Source organism: Brassica oleracea, chromosome C1 (genome assembly GCF_000695525.1).
Source record: "Brassica oleracea var. oleracea cultivar TO1000 chromosome C1, BOL, whole genome shotgun sequence".
In the NCBI taxonomy this organism is placed as follows: domain Eukaryota; kingdom Viridiplantae; phylum Streptophyta; class Magnoliopsida; order Brassicales; family Brassicaceae; genus Brassica; species Brassica oleracea.
The window spans coordinates 26,237,995-26,252,111 of record NC_027748.1 but is presented as its reverse complement, the minus strand read 5'-3'; the positions used below and the strand labels follow the sequence as shown (position 1 = coordinate 26,252,111).

The window sequence follows — 14,117 nt, the reverse complement described above, 5'->3', positions numbered from 1 at the left end:
TGGTTCGGTCTGGCACAATGGTTTCATCTTGTGATGGATATATCTCAAACCGGGGTTCGACTCCCCCTCTAAAAGCCAAGCGGTATATAACGGACAGCTCAGATTCCGTTGCGTTTGACTAACGGATAATTGGTCAATGTATGCAAAAACCGAATTTTGTTAGTTCGTGTATGATATTTGAATTAACTACGTGTTCATGTATGTATTTGCACAGCTTATGTGTTTATGTACTGATCGGGACCGCTGGACTGTGTTGATGTAGGAATTAGCCGATTTCCCTGGGAAAGTGGTATAGATTCTTACTTTAATCCCCGAGCACGCATGCAAATCGTATTACCTCTTTAAACGCACCAAAGGCATATATATCTCTAATATGGGTAATGTTACATCAATCAACACCTCTCTATTGTCTATGTATCTTAATCTATTAAGATGAGATATATGGCACATTTACAAGGCTGTAAAAAGTTTGTAAAGTCCCTCTGCAGTCTACAAGATAAGCCACGAATCGAGAACCAATGGAATCATGGGACACAGATTTACACACAGAACATATCATTGACGTGCGATCAAGTTCTGCTTCAGGATTTTATGCTCCAGACTGGGCTTGGTTTCCGATGCTGAGGATTCTCGATTGAATAAACAAGAAGGGCTCCATCTTTTGTCCCTGCTAAGAAACACTCTTCTTGAGTTACAGTCAAAGAGCTGATTATTTTCCCGGCTCCGCTATACCTTCTTACTACTTCAAGGGTGTTCATAGACCGAACAACTATTTGTCCTTGGTCTCCGGCAGTAACCAAAAACTCTCCACACTTACTAAGTTCAAGACAATTGATGCGTCCATTTGACTCGGAGCTGGCGAGATGTTTTCCGTTAATGGAGTAGAGGTGCAGACTAAGATCATCATCACCGTACAGAACAATCCGTCCATGGTGCGATGCAGCAAGCTTCGAAACTGCGCTGCCTGAAGGATGTTTTAAGGATCTTATGTATCTTCCTTCTCGCAATGTGTGGAAAACACAGGTTCCATCTTTTGACCCACTGATGACTATGTCAAGATCAGTGCTGACATATAAGCATGTTATTATATCGTCATGACCACAAAGAATATGAGAAGGAGCATCCGCGAGGACGATATCTCTCCGCAGTGCTTCTGCGTGCATATTTTTAACCCTCTTTTCAGGTGTTTTCATGCGGAGAATGTCCCACACCATCACAGTCGTATCATAGCTACCAGTTGCAAGAATGCTTGAATCAGCAGTCACTGCAGTATTAATGATATAATCAGTAAGGCATGAGTAGCTTTAGCAAAAAATGAAATGCTAGACGTGGCCAACGAAAACTATATTTGAATGAAGCACCTAGATTATGGGATTGAGTGATTTTCCGAGTCAAAATAATGTTGTTATTCTTTGCCATAATTCCAGATTGGAATACTTTCTCGAACATTAAGGAAAACCTATCCTAGAGCCTCATATCATTAGCCAGGCAAAGGAAGCAGAGGACAAATAACATACCTGCAACACAGCTTACGACGTCTTTATGATGTCGGATGCTCTGGACTACCCGTCCATCAGCCAAGGATATGACATGAAAACTGTTCTCCCAGTTCCCACATGAAACCAGAAAGTTTTCCTGTGGGGTTTGCATTGTGGCAAAGCATTGTGATCCAAGTTCAACATTGTCTGCAAGGGGACTTCCAATGTTGCGGGGAGAGAGAACATCAGAACCAACTCCGAAGTATGGATCCTGCAGTAAAAGAGGCCTCAGCTAATGTCGTACAATGTAATATTGAATTAATGGAATCCAAAAAGATAATGGAGAACATACCTGAGAGCTAGAGAAAGTAAAATTTCCGCCAGAATGTAGTTGAGTTGTCAACCAAATCTTGACTGACAAAGTGAGACCCTGGTTGACAAGAACTATATTTGAATCTAGAACACCGACATATAGAACTGATGATGGGGGGTTAGTCGTAGCGGGAAGAATGGAAGTCAAATTGATGGACGCAGGCGCAAAGTACAACGGATGTGCAATTGGAATAGGCGGCCCTCTTCTCGGATGTTTCTTCCGGAAGATCTGGATTGGAGTTTGACCAAAATTAGCAATCTGATCTTCAACTGCTGATATTTGCAGTTCGTCTTCCATATTTTCTACGTCAACAGCACCTTCATATGTAAGGTAATAAAAGATATTTGCTGCCTGCAGTTAAGGAGTATTTAATTTTTAATAAGAACCGAATAAGAGGCTACAACAGAAAATATGCGAGCTTATGAAATATGAAGTACCGAGCAACAAATAAAGCTAGTCTGAGAAAATTAATCGGGGTACCTCCACAGCTGGTTTGCCACGCTGTTTATGTCCAAATATCAAATCAATCCATTCATGGAGATGTGAGCTAACATACTCGCTCTCTAAGGCTTCTCTATTGCGAGCAATAAACATCTCTGGAGAACCCTGCATATATAATTGGCTATGAAGTTCTCAAGGAGATTAAACAACGGTACATTCGGGATGTCTCGGGATGTCTAGAAAACAAATCTAAACAAACTGTCACTACAATCCTTAGCGCCCACACACTACCAAAGGAAGTTTCAAGTTTAGTTTGTTAGTACTCCGCGCTAATCTCCACATAATCATAGTTTTATAGGTGGTCTTCTTCAATAAGGACCAAACACACCTCATGAACATGTTTTTCATACCACAACAGTACTCTTAATATATATAGCAACATACTCAGTTGTCCCACCGAACTCCAGAAACTAATTCAGCGCTCCACTAGATTACCCTGTATATAATACGTGTGAGAAGCATACCTTAGCCCATGGAGGTAGACAAATATCTCCGAGAGGTTCACCGTCTTGTTTCACTCCAAGGTGGTAAGAGTTAGAATTCACCAGAAATTCAGGCATGTAGAAGAACTCAGGGATCAATTCTTTTACATCGCTTGTATTTGACAGGCAATTTCGATATGTCCCCTCAATACTTTGAAAAAGACGATCTGCGTGATCAAATTTACCACCCTGGCCACAAACAGAACTGTTATGTGATATGTCCGTATACAGCATTTTTCATTATACACTCCAGAAATCTGCTAATTGTTAAAGTTGGACGCAAGTACCTGCAGACTACGATGAAGGGATGTAAATGGCTCTAACCTCAAAAGGTAATACAACACACTTCCCATACTTGAATAATGGGACCCGTAATAGAAACTGCATTAAGTTCATTAACAAAAATTACTAAGGTGCAAGGGAAAAAGTATCTCTTTAGTAGAGAAAACATTCTTCACTGTATACCTAGGTATATCAGGATCAGAGAAGCTGTGGTATCTGTCCTCAAAAACCTGGCACAGCAATAAATCATTTTGCATTATTAAATTCATGCCATTAACATCAGAAACTAAATAAATGTCAGTGCTTTATACTAACCTCAAATCTTCTTGAATCTAAAGCTCCAACCGGTTTAGAAAGATCACGAAAGGTAGATGCTTTACTAAAATCAAGAGTCTCAGACGAATAGTCAGCCACCACCCAAGGGAAAACAGGATACTGAGTCAAATCATTATAGGATCTGCCTGCAAGGGTGTTGAGAATCATCAAGTATTCAAAGTTTGTAATCTCTCTCCTTCTCCATCTGTCTCTGGCTGCTTCTGCCATCTCCATAGCTACACGTCTGTCAACAAAGGAAATCACTGCTGTCCTGTCCCTAGCAACACTCTTCGGAAACAGAAATTCATTCCTGGTAGAAACTATTAACATTCCGACCTCCTTTGCATTCTTTGGCGATGCAAAATTCAGAAAAACTGGGGGCACCGATTCCTGGAAGAAAATTTCCACAGCTGTGTATTGAAGCAAATATCTCGTCCAATGAACACTTTTCACCTATCAACAGACATCCATGAAAACACTATCAAATACGCGGACACCGATGCACGAAATAGAAAATTAGTTTGATGTTTGTTACCTTCCCTATTTTCCATCTTCTGTGACGCTTAAACTTTTTTAGCGATTTCTGATTATTTTTTTCAGATTCTAAATCTAAGGATGTCTCCCTCTCATAAGGTGAAGACCATTTAACAAGGATCTGTTTACTGTCAGGTTTTGTTACATCACCACCCTTTGAAGTGCTAAAGTTCTTGAAGACAGATGATCCACCAGTTCCTTCCACCAAAAACTCCCCAGAGAAATGCAAAACATTTTTCATAACTGCCAAACAACCAGCCAGTTTCCTCTTGGGAGTTATGAGAACACACGGAACTGATGTCAAAACCTGAGAAAAATATAAAACGAAAAGCATGTTATATATAGACACTGTATTGTCTACTTCAAAATCTGCGAAATATGCACCTCGCTGGTTTCAACTTCTAAAGAAGAGGCATCTACTTTCTCTTGTACAACATCCTTGAGATCACTACTGCTTCTCACAAGCTCAGAGAACTGGATTTCTGCAGACGTATCCAATAAATTTTGCTCACTTTGACTATTGTCGTTCTCACAAGATTCAGAGCCAGCCTCATCGGTTATCCTGCGAATGCCTTTCAGCAAAAATCTCTTCATCTGTTCAGGTAAATGTATCACACCAGACTTGCTTTCATTGATAACGTTTGTGGTCTCATTTTCAGTGGCAGTGGAAGTAGAAGGTGGATGGCACAGCCTTTCATCAAAATGATAATTCCTTCTCAACTTTGGTCTACGCCTCCAAGAATCTTCTGTCCTGTCGAGTTTCCAGTGATTTACAATGTTATTAGGAAAAGGAGTTGCAGACCAAGGACCTCTTTCATCCATCAAAGATCGCAGCATGTGAATCCATTTCTCAGTAACGTTTTGCTGTTGCTCTTCATGGCTTAATTGCACTGCAACTCGTCTATTTTCATCCCATGTAAGAACAGTTTTTAAACCGCTTTGCAGCTCATCATCAAAAGGTTTCTTGCTGTTGGATTCCAAAGATGATGCTTCATTATTCCTTTCACCGAGGGCTTTCACTTGACGAGTACGATCAGATAGTAATGTTTTCATGTATGTCGTTTCATCAGTGACTGCAGCAAGCACACGGTCTTTGTGGATAAGATTCTGGATAGAACCCACTTCTTTGAAGATTCCACCAGATTCAGAACTGTCATCCTTACTCATACCACTGGTGGCCAGGATGGACTTTCCACAACTTACGGTTTCACGTATCAGGTGCGATATTACATGAAAACGAGCACCATCATCTAGCTTTCCATATTGGGATCTTACATAAAGTAAACAGCCAATAAAGAGATGCAATCTGCTCTTGCTTTGTTCATCATCAGCAGATAAAAAGGAAGGCAAGAGTGAGGTCACCTGCTGCACACATCTAGTGGCTTTTTCCAGCGACGACATGCACAGATAAAGGGTGACAAGCCTAAACACGATTCGTGGGCATTTCTCACTTCGTAGGAGCATAGCTTTATCAACGTTTTTGTTAATTTTTCCACTTAATGCATTGCCTATTCCTCCTGAAACAACAACTGCGGCCATTTCAGCAGCTGGAACATTTAATGACTCTACTAATCCTCTCGCTCTTTGACCAATAGAGGGACCAGTAGCTAAAGATTTGGGAGACATCTTCATCGGACCCCTTCCATTAATATCACATATTATTCTCCACAAATTGTCATACAGATTCCACCATCTTTCATTGGTCATTAGTTCAGTTATTGTGGTGCAAGAGTGCTGACTTTCTGTGTTTCTGGAAAATGAACGAGGAAAATAACATCATCAAAACAGCTACACATATAATGAAAAACAAATATTAAAAAATGAAGAAAAAAACTACTAAGAGCAGTGAAGAGAGAATTTAAGTAATAGGCTTTCTTTTAAATAGTAAATCACTATCCTGATTTACCCAAACTCCCGTGTTAATATGTTATTGTTTTGATCGGAACGCAGTTATGTTTCTCTACAACAAAATCATGGGCTAAAAGTTACGCTACCACTACATGTATCCTATAATTGGTTTCAGTGGGTGTAAAGTTAGCCACATAGGAATTGAAAGCATATCTTGTCACCAATTTATACATTAGAAATCCAGAAAGAACATACCTAGAGGTTTCTTCCGTCAACAGTCGTTGGAAATTCTCATCTAAACCCAAACTGAGGTCCTCACGGTTTGCAAGTTGTAATAAATCCTCTGAGAAATCAGCACTATTTGCCGGAAACTGCAAGGAATACATTTAACATTAAAGTTCCTATAGATAAAGTATAGCACAGATACGCTTTTAACAGGAACAGAAAACTGGATCAAACCATTTGTTAATTTGATTTTGACCTTAAATAATGAAGTTATTTGGGTTTAAAGAGATTCAAGTGAGCTTAATTTAATCCAAGATGTGTCACTGAATTTTACTAAATACCTTCACCACCCTGGCTTATTATTCATCGCGGGTACAGGTAATGAATGAATGAAAGGATCGTTACTATAGATAATCTAATATTCATCAAAAGATCTAAAGCACAACCTGGTCTAACAATACGGGAGAACGTGAAAATACCGACCAAGACATGATTTAGTAACACTTAGTTCAAAAATCAACAGCATGATAGGAATGAAAAACCAAAAGTAGGTTGGTCATACCAGGAGCCTACTGCCAAATTCACGAACAAGCATCTCATCAACGAGCCGCAAGAGGTACAGCACATTGTCGCGACATGGGTGCGAAAGGAAAATATTATCTTCAGATGAGAGTTCCACCAACCGCTGAATCAAGTCTTCATAGAGGTCACGGAGAAAAGACCGGTATGGTGCATCATTCTGTGACGAAATAGAATAAGCAAAGATCAACAACAATATTTTTCTATGGTATAAGAAAGAAAATCAGTTTTGATTAACCTACATGCTCACAATGCAAGAGTATGAAATTCACAGTTTCCTCCAACTGCTGCCAGCCTCCCTTCACAGATAAGATATAGTGGCAGAGAACAACACAAAAGAGACCCCTGACAAAGTGTTGCTCATTTAATGCCAAGTCATCATGATTGAGCAGCTCAGATCTGTAGTCCTTTATCACATCAAGTGTCACTGACGCTGATATCCATGCACTCCATCCAAATTCCTACACATACCGTTTTGTATTTTTAAGTGGCATTTTAACACTTGCATATCTGAAATTTTCAGTCATTGGTGTATATACCATCAAAGCTTCAACATTCATAGGATTTGAATCAAGAAGATCCAAAATGTCACTGATTATTTTTATTCGCGCTGATCCATCCTTGCAGCCGGACAGGAATTTGAAAATAAAAACAAAAATTTGTGGAAGAAAGAAGTGAGAATTGCTTGCTTTGCTTCTCTGCTTATCAACTTGGTTGTATTTCTGCAGAACCTACAAGTAAAAAAAATCTCCCAATGATTTCCATCAAAAAACTTAAGAAAGTTTGTAGAACACAAAATTGAGTAGGAAAAATGATTAAAATCAGCACTCTTGATTAAAATTAGCACTCTTGAACTGATACCTGTTTGGGGCTGGCACCACCAAGAAGAACATCGAACAAGGTTGCACGCAAGTTATCTGTCTGAGGATATTGGAACAGTCTATCTGACATGGCAACAAATATTGGTTGCGTTCTACCACCAATTTTCTTATGCCCTTGTGAAAGAAATTTAGTTCTTCCAACGGGAAGAGTGAAAAACCTTGGTCCTTTTTTCTCTGAAGGTACATCATAAAGAAGCCTTCCAAGGAACTGCAAGCTGAGTAACCTTATAGGCTCGTAATCCCTGCCAAACCGCAAATGTGGAGATAGATGAGCAAGATTTTGTATGCCTCAATAAATAGAGGAAAATTTTCTCCCTGATCTAGTCTAAAGCCAAAATTATTAGTTATGCTCAGCGCAGACCATGGACAAACATTGCTTTAGCTACGAAAGTCTACTGATTTTTCTATGCAACTATTGACTCAATACCATTGGTTTAATTTACAAGAAGGCATGCAACTGTCAATACCACATGTTTCCTTTACAAGAAAGACGCAGATGCAAACAGAAAAACTTATCTTTATCCAAGACTCCAGCAGGAACAGACCACCTCAATAAATTTACCGAATGAGAAAAAGCAAGGAACAGATGTTTACAGTAGAAAAAGCAAGGAACAGACCACCTCAATAAATCTACACTTTATGAAAGGGTTTTAGGGCTTACAGTAGTCTACACTTTAATTCACCAGCCCCCATATTTTCAACAATACTTTGACGGTTAGCAAGTACGTGTTCAAAACAAAACAGAAACATGAACAGATGATGTTTGAGCCTTTGCTCTATCAAATGATTGAGGTTCTTGTCAGTTTTACAATCTGTTAACATGCATAACAGAGGAGCATCTATCGCTGCAAATAAACTATATATTTCAACTGAATCAGTCCATTGATGTACAACAAAGCCCCTTAAAAGTTCGGTAGCATGAAAACAACGACGGCTTTGCAGTAAACAGCAGACCCACCCATATTTTCAAGATTCATGTATATTTGGAAATTGAAATCACATGTACTAACCAACCACGACATATATGAAAACCGATAGGATAAAAAAACTTACCTCAGAAGAAGATTGACGAAAATGTGGCATCCACCAATAAGATTGACTTGTTCAAGAAAAGAAGCAAGGATTGATGTTTGAGAAATTGCGCGGATAACCATATGCAGAACATCTTCGATGCATGCTACATCCTGGCATGTCTCAAAAAATGCTATCAAAGCTTTTACATCCCCTGATGTGATATTCTGCCTGAAATACGGATGAAAAGTCGGAATAAAACTGAGAGCAAAGACTTGAGTATAGTTTCAAAAGTTTATCATATCATGTATTTTATAGATGACTGAAAAAAGTGAAATTTATAGTGGATGACATGCCTTAGGCTCATTTCACCTAGGCTCAGTAAAAGGAGACGAATTTTATGAATTTCTTCCCTACTTGGTCTTTCTGCAATAGTTCTTGCTGGTTGCAAAAGAGTCTTGCTTCCTTTAGCAGAACGGTATCTCTCAGATTCCCAGTAGAAGTTCCATACTATGTCAATAACTCTTGGGAGTCGACAAAGGCTTCCCAGAAGTCGTGGATCATTATCCAGTTGTTGAATGAGAAACATGTAAAGTTCACGCTGCACATTATAGGTTGCACGGATCCAAATGTACGGATTAAGGAAAATGCTTGATATAGCATCCTCCACAAGCTGCTCAGCAAACCCTGGATAGAGATAGAAAAATATAACAAGAAGTTTAAAATTGACCAGCCCCTGATTTATAAACAACTTTAATACTGAATTAGCGAAAAGGTAAGAATCTGACTAAAGGTGCAAGATTCAGAGAACAGTATGTGAAGAATAGCCATTAGAATGTCAGAAAAAGTCCAAACATAATTAGAAATATATTTCTACTTCATTTAAAAACAACTGCAATATATAGTATCAGAAGTGATGCAAACTAGCTGCAGAAAATCAAAATGATGCACTCACAACACGTACCAGAGCTTGAAATAACATTGAATAGGTGTTTCAAGGATGAAAGTGTTTCCAGATTGAGTTGCTTCGGTTGAATAGACTGTAACAAAAATCCTAGTATGGGGAATCCAGAGAGAAGATGCATCTGTTGCTGATTTCCTGGATTTTCATCCAAGACAGAAGCAATAAGTTCAATAACTTCTGCTGTCATTCGCTCTTCTGGAGCAGGCATTGATGAAGCTTCCTCTTGAAGTGCTTCACTTTCACATCTATCAGTTTGTGTAATCAAAGGAAAAAAAACAGATATCCCTCCGACACAGTAAATTATCTGCTGGAGCAAGCGCCGCGAACATAGCTGAGTGCCAACCATAATATCAGCCTCAAATACGAGCCTATCTTGTAAATGATCTGACACCCGAGAGACATTAAACAATCTCCTACCATCACTCGCCTAGAAGTAGAGAAGGAAAGTTTTTTATTACATTGGAAATAGAAATTTCTTATTAAAATTGGCATAATTGGATAGAAAAGAAGTACTTGAAGAGGTGTATGACCTGTGCATTGAGTCCAAAGGAAACCTTAGGTGCAAGCCCATCTTTTCCATCCAGGATAGCACTAGGAAATGGATTATCAGAAAAGGGACCAGTCATCTCATTCTCTAAGAATGCATACATATAGCTTGGTCCTAGCGAATAGATGGCCTGAACTTGATCCGAAGACAAGGCATCATTAAACAAGTAAATGGGACCGATCTGGCCAAAAAATGGGAACACGTCTCGGATGGATTCCAGGCCTTCGTTATCTTGGATATGTGGCAACGTGATACTTGTACCAATGAAGCAACTGGTAAGTACATCGGTAACTTTTGGATAGCTGAAACAAAGATGCCGAAATCAAAAACTGTACAAATAAAAATAGAGCATCCAAACATACTCAATGTGACTAGACAATATTTCTAACGATCTTAAAACGAGCCTTTAATCAAATTGGTACAAATATATATATATATATATATCTTGAATCACCTGCCTCTTTCGGATGACACGAGCTCCCCATCAACATAACACCTCAGGAGGCTACCACCCCAGAAAGCTCTTCCAATACTGTGGGAAACACAAATAAAATGCCACTTCTTACTGACCAAATTGGTGTGCACATTTACGCATTGCCGTTTCAGATTCAGTGACTGAAAAGGAAGAAGAAACTTGTATTAGGGCGAGTCATAAGAAATTAGAAATACTGAAGAAAAAGAAACAGAAACAGAAAAGTCATGTCATTTGTCTTACAACATAAGACAATCCATCGTTCCCAACAGCGGCAAAGCAGCCCTTCCCATTTTTTGACATAAAACTGAAGATACCCATTTTTCCATCTCCACGAAAGCTTTCTACCCTAAGCCAACAGCAAAAGGAAAACCCCTTATTCACAGGCCACTGAACAGGGGTTTTGATCACAATGCCCTGCAGACGGAAATAATTTACAAAAACGGTAAGACGTAAGAATAAGAAACAGCCAGAGTTTGTCTACTCACCAATAAAATTGCAACACTTAAAAATGAATATTCCGACAGATTATCACCACTTCTTGGTTTCAAAATTCAAAAGCTTTCAACTTCACATAGCCCCATTAAACACTGAAAACTGATTTCACCGAGAAAAGCTAAAATAAATTGTAGCAGTACGAAAACACGCAGATTTTATGCATATAAACTTTCGCAGAGGGAAAAGCACTTACAGAATCAACCCCGTTCATGTCAAAAAAGCCTGTTGGTCCTTTCTCATTCAGCATTGACAACAAACAAGCCAATAACAGTGAGCGGTATTTCTGTTGGTTACCCACTCTTTCACTCCGGAGAAGGGCAAAGATCTTACGAATATCCTTCCCAGAAATACTGTGGCCACCAATTGTCCGAGTTAGCTGTGTTATTTTCAAGATAACACTCTCAGCATCTTCCAGAGAGAACCAATCGAGAAGAAGGTTGAGCATTCCTGCCCGAACACATGAAGCACGATTTGATATGGAATCCCTAAGGAGTTGTTGAAACAAATTTAGCCCATAACACTGCAAAGACTCGCTGCTCTGCCAAATTATTAACATCCACAGTAAAGATATATCCCACAACCAGAATTTAGGAAAAGAAAAATCCAAGTAACATGAATAGCACCAACCTTCTGAAGTACATTTAAGTAAAGTATGATAACATCTTCATTCTGAATAGGGAAAAAAATTGGAAAAAGGGCAGTAGAGTTAGCCGCCATTAATTAGGAGTGAATTAAAAAGAGACCATTTAAGTGGCAAAGTAATAATAACTGCATCATCACCTTTATAAGAGCACTGCCTTTATCATCAAATTTGCCATCAACAAGCATGTCAAGTAGAGCATCTAGGAGTCTTTGGGTAGGTTGCCATTGGAAGAAATCCAACAATAAGCTTTGCAGTGTCTGATAACCCTTGCCAGCAAGGGCTTTGAAAGCAAACTGAAGGCAACAACAGGAAGCAGTGCCAAAAACAAATTATACTAGTGCAAGACTGCAAGTAATCTTTGGGTACAACTTAACTCAGAAAGATTTCCTAAACGGTAGAATACCCATCTGTCTTTTGTTCTAGTATATTACTAGTTTAGATCCAAGTTTTCTTGGATTTCTTTCACCACTGCTCAAGTCCCAAATCAAGTTAAGCTAAATTCACATGTCATCCAGAGAAAAGCCTTATCTACAAAGAGGTCCGATGTTTGTAATTTGCTAACATGAAAATGAGGAAGTCTTACAGAATAAACATTTTAATGTTGCTAAATATGCTAGAAAAATCAACCCATGTTATTTTTCGCATCCCAAGGTGATAAGTGAAGAAGCGTTTTTTAAATGACCCTTACTGTAGTGAAAAGAAAAGAGCAGAAGAGTCACCTTTGAGGCGTCGTTATTTGCAAGCAGAGAAGTTAGAGTTTGGAGGACATTTAACACCAACTTCTCTCCATTTGCTTCATCGAAATTACCATTTAACAGAGACACGATGTGTAAGAAACACTCCCCGTCACGAAATAGGGCTTGGTAATACTGAAGGGAGAAACAATAGAAGACAAAATAAAGATGATGTCCAACAAAAGTTACAAGCACTAAGTAAAAAACTTAGGGTCATACCCTCGAGTCAGTTTTGATCAAGTCCCTCATACCGGCCAATAGATCAACAGATAAGTCAACAAAATCATTTTCTCTTTCCTTCACTTGAGTGAATGTTTCTAGATATTTGGAACACACTTGTAATTTTGCTGTTTTGTCTTCCTCGCACAGAGGCGTGATCTGAAAATTTGGATAAGAAATATTTCTTTATGCTTCTTAAGAGGCTAAAAGATCAATAGAAGTTTAGTAAAGAAATACCTTCATGAGATCAATAATGTGTTTCATCACATTGTTCCTAACGGCCTTCTCCCAAAATAGCTCAAAAAGGCAATCAACACAAACAGAGCTCCGCAAAACATATACTTTTGCATCATCTGTTGACGAGAAAAACTCTGAGAAAATGCCAATGCATGTTTCCACGCATTCAAACCAACAATCCTCTGAATGAGACTTCTTATGAGGTGAATCAACTAGAACTCCACTGTCACTACTTTCTAGTAAAGGGTCAACACACAGAGACTTCCTACTTTCCCTGGCTTGAGTGCAAGCCAACCTGAGCACACGACAGGGTCCATTCAAGGCCTTGAAAGAGAGTTTATTTTCATTTGAAAGCTGCAACGAGCGTAACAGTCGCTGTGAAAGACCATTTGCAATACTGGGCGTAGATACAGACTGCTCAAGAGCATCTAAAAGAACAGATAAACTCGGCTGCAATCACAAGAACAAAAATATAACTTATTCATCAAAGAGAATATAATCAAATCGTATACACTAGCAACACTCCAGCGTCGGGATATAGAACTTTCAGACAATACTCCAACTAAACCCACATTCTTATCAATTTTCAAGCAATCAACAACAAGAAGCATCGGAGAAAAGCTGTATAAATTGAAATGCGTACCGAATGAGACGCAGTTGCATCAGAACTTGCAGGCGATTCCATTAGGGCGCGCCAAATCGGTTTCGTGTCAATGATCTGATTTGAGATCTATATAGCCTACGTACGGTTCGATCCAACGATAAATTATTCTTGGATCGGTGCGAAGGAGAAGAATAAACCCTTCTTCAAGTCTCTCTCGCTCTCTCTCTCTGCTCATGAAGCATTTACCCCCAAATTCTGGAAAGAAGAAGAGTGTATAGAATTTACAAAAGTAGGTCCTTCGTTTTAGTCAATGTTTATGTAATTTCCCCATATATTATATGTATCTCAATTTACCCCCATTTTCTCCATGACACTTAACTAAATAGTATGAGGAAGAACGGAAGGCACACAATAAGTAGCAGCAGCATATGTATGATCTTGAGGAAGGTTTTCTACAGAAACTGTTCAAATTTCATTGGTTTAATGTAAGAGGCTGAAGTAACGTTTCACACAATAAAAAAAAATGTAATTCAAGATATCCAAAGCCTATACTGAAAGGCGGAGAGGAGATTAAAGCAAGGGCTAAGAGGTTTTTGTAATACAAAGAGGCCAGAGGATTTCTGAGGGTATCTCAGTGGACAAGCTACAAGATCTTGATTTTTATTGTCCTTGACACAGACCGCTTAACAA

At 38.9% G+C, this 14,117-nt stretch overlaps 1 protein-coding gene across 2 annotated transcripts; it reads right to left on the bottom strand.

Annotated features, from left to right (window-relative positions):
- Window positions 1-315: 315 nt before the first annotated feature.
- LOC106312184 (BEACH domain-containing protein lvsC) lies at window positions 316-13,673 on the bottom strand. 2 transcript variants are annotated; one of them, XM_013749601.1, is made up of 28 exons: window positions 13,467-13,673; window positions 12,824-13,273; window positions 12,587-12,745; window positions 12,353-12,502; window positions 11,771-11,926; window positions 11,618-11,659; window positions 11,184-11,528; window positions 10,736-10,909; window positions 10,475-10,635; window positions 10,004-10,322; window positions 9,474-9,900; window positions 8,866-9,196; window positions 8,552-8,740; window positions 7,479-7,740; window positions 7,157-7,348; window positions 6,860-7,078; window positions 6,601-6,777; window positions 6,069-6,184; window positions 4,350-5,715; window positions 3,967-4,272; window positions 3,432-3,884; window positions 3,300-3,346; window positions 3,122-3,215; window positions 2,817-3,023; window positions 2,332-2,457; window positions 1,831-2,202; window positions 1,518-1,749; window positions 316-1,264 (listed from the first exon to the last, which is right to left on the bottom strand). In XM_013749601.1, the coding sequence occupies exons 1-28, from the start codon at window positions 13,506-13,508 to the stop codon at window positions 582-584; spliced, it is 7,797 nt and encodes a 2,598-aa protein (XP_013605055.1). In that variant the 5' UTR covers window positions 13,509-13,673; the 3' UTR covers window positions 316-581. The 2 variants fall into 2 exon arrangements, with proteins under 2 accessions (XP_013605055.1, XP_013605064.1); XM_013749610.1 differs by lacking the exons at window positions 12,353-12,502; window positions 12,587-12,745; window positions 12,824-13,273; window positions 13,467-13,673 and having other exon boundaries at window positions 11,184-11,523; window positions 11,771-11,786.
- Window positions 13,674-14,117: the final 444 nt, after the last annotated feature.

Coding starts and splice junctions, on each gene's coding strand:
- LOC106312184 (XM_013749601.1), bottom strand. CDS start 13,508: ATGGAATCGCCTGCAAGTTCTGATGCAACTGCGTCTCATTCG. Junction 13,274..13,466: donor ATGCAACTGCGTCTCATTCG/GTACGCATTTCA, acceptor TTGTGATTGCAG/CCGAGTTTATCTGTTCTTTT. Junction 12,503..12,586: donor TGATCAAAACTGACTCGAGG/GTATGACCCTAA, acceptor TTCTCCCTTCAG/TATTACCAAGCCCTATTTCG.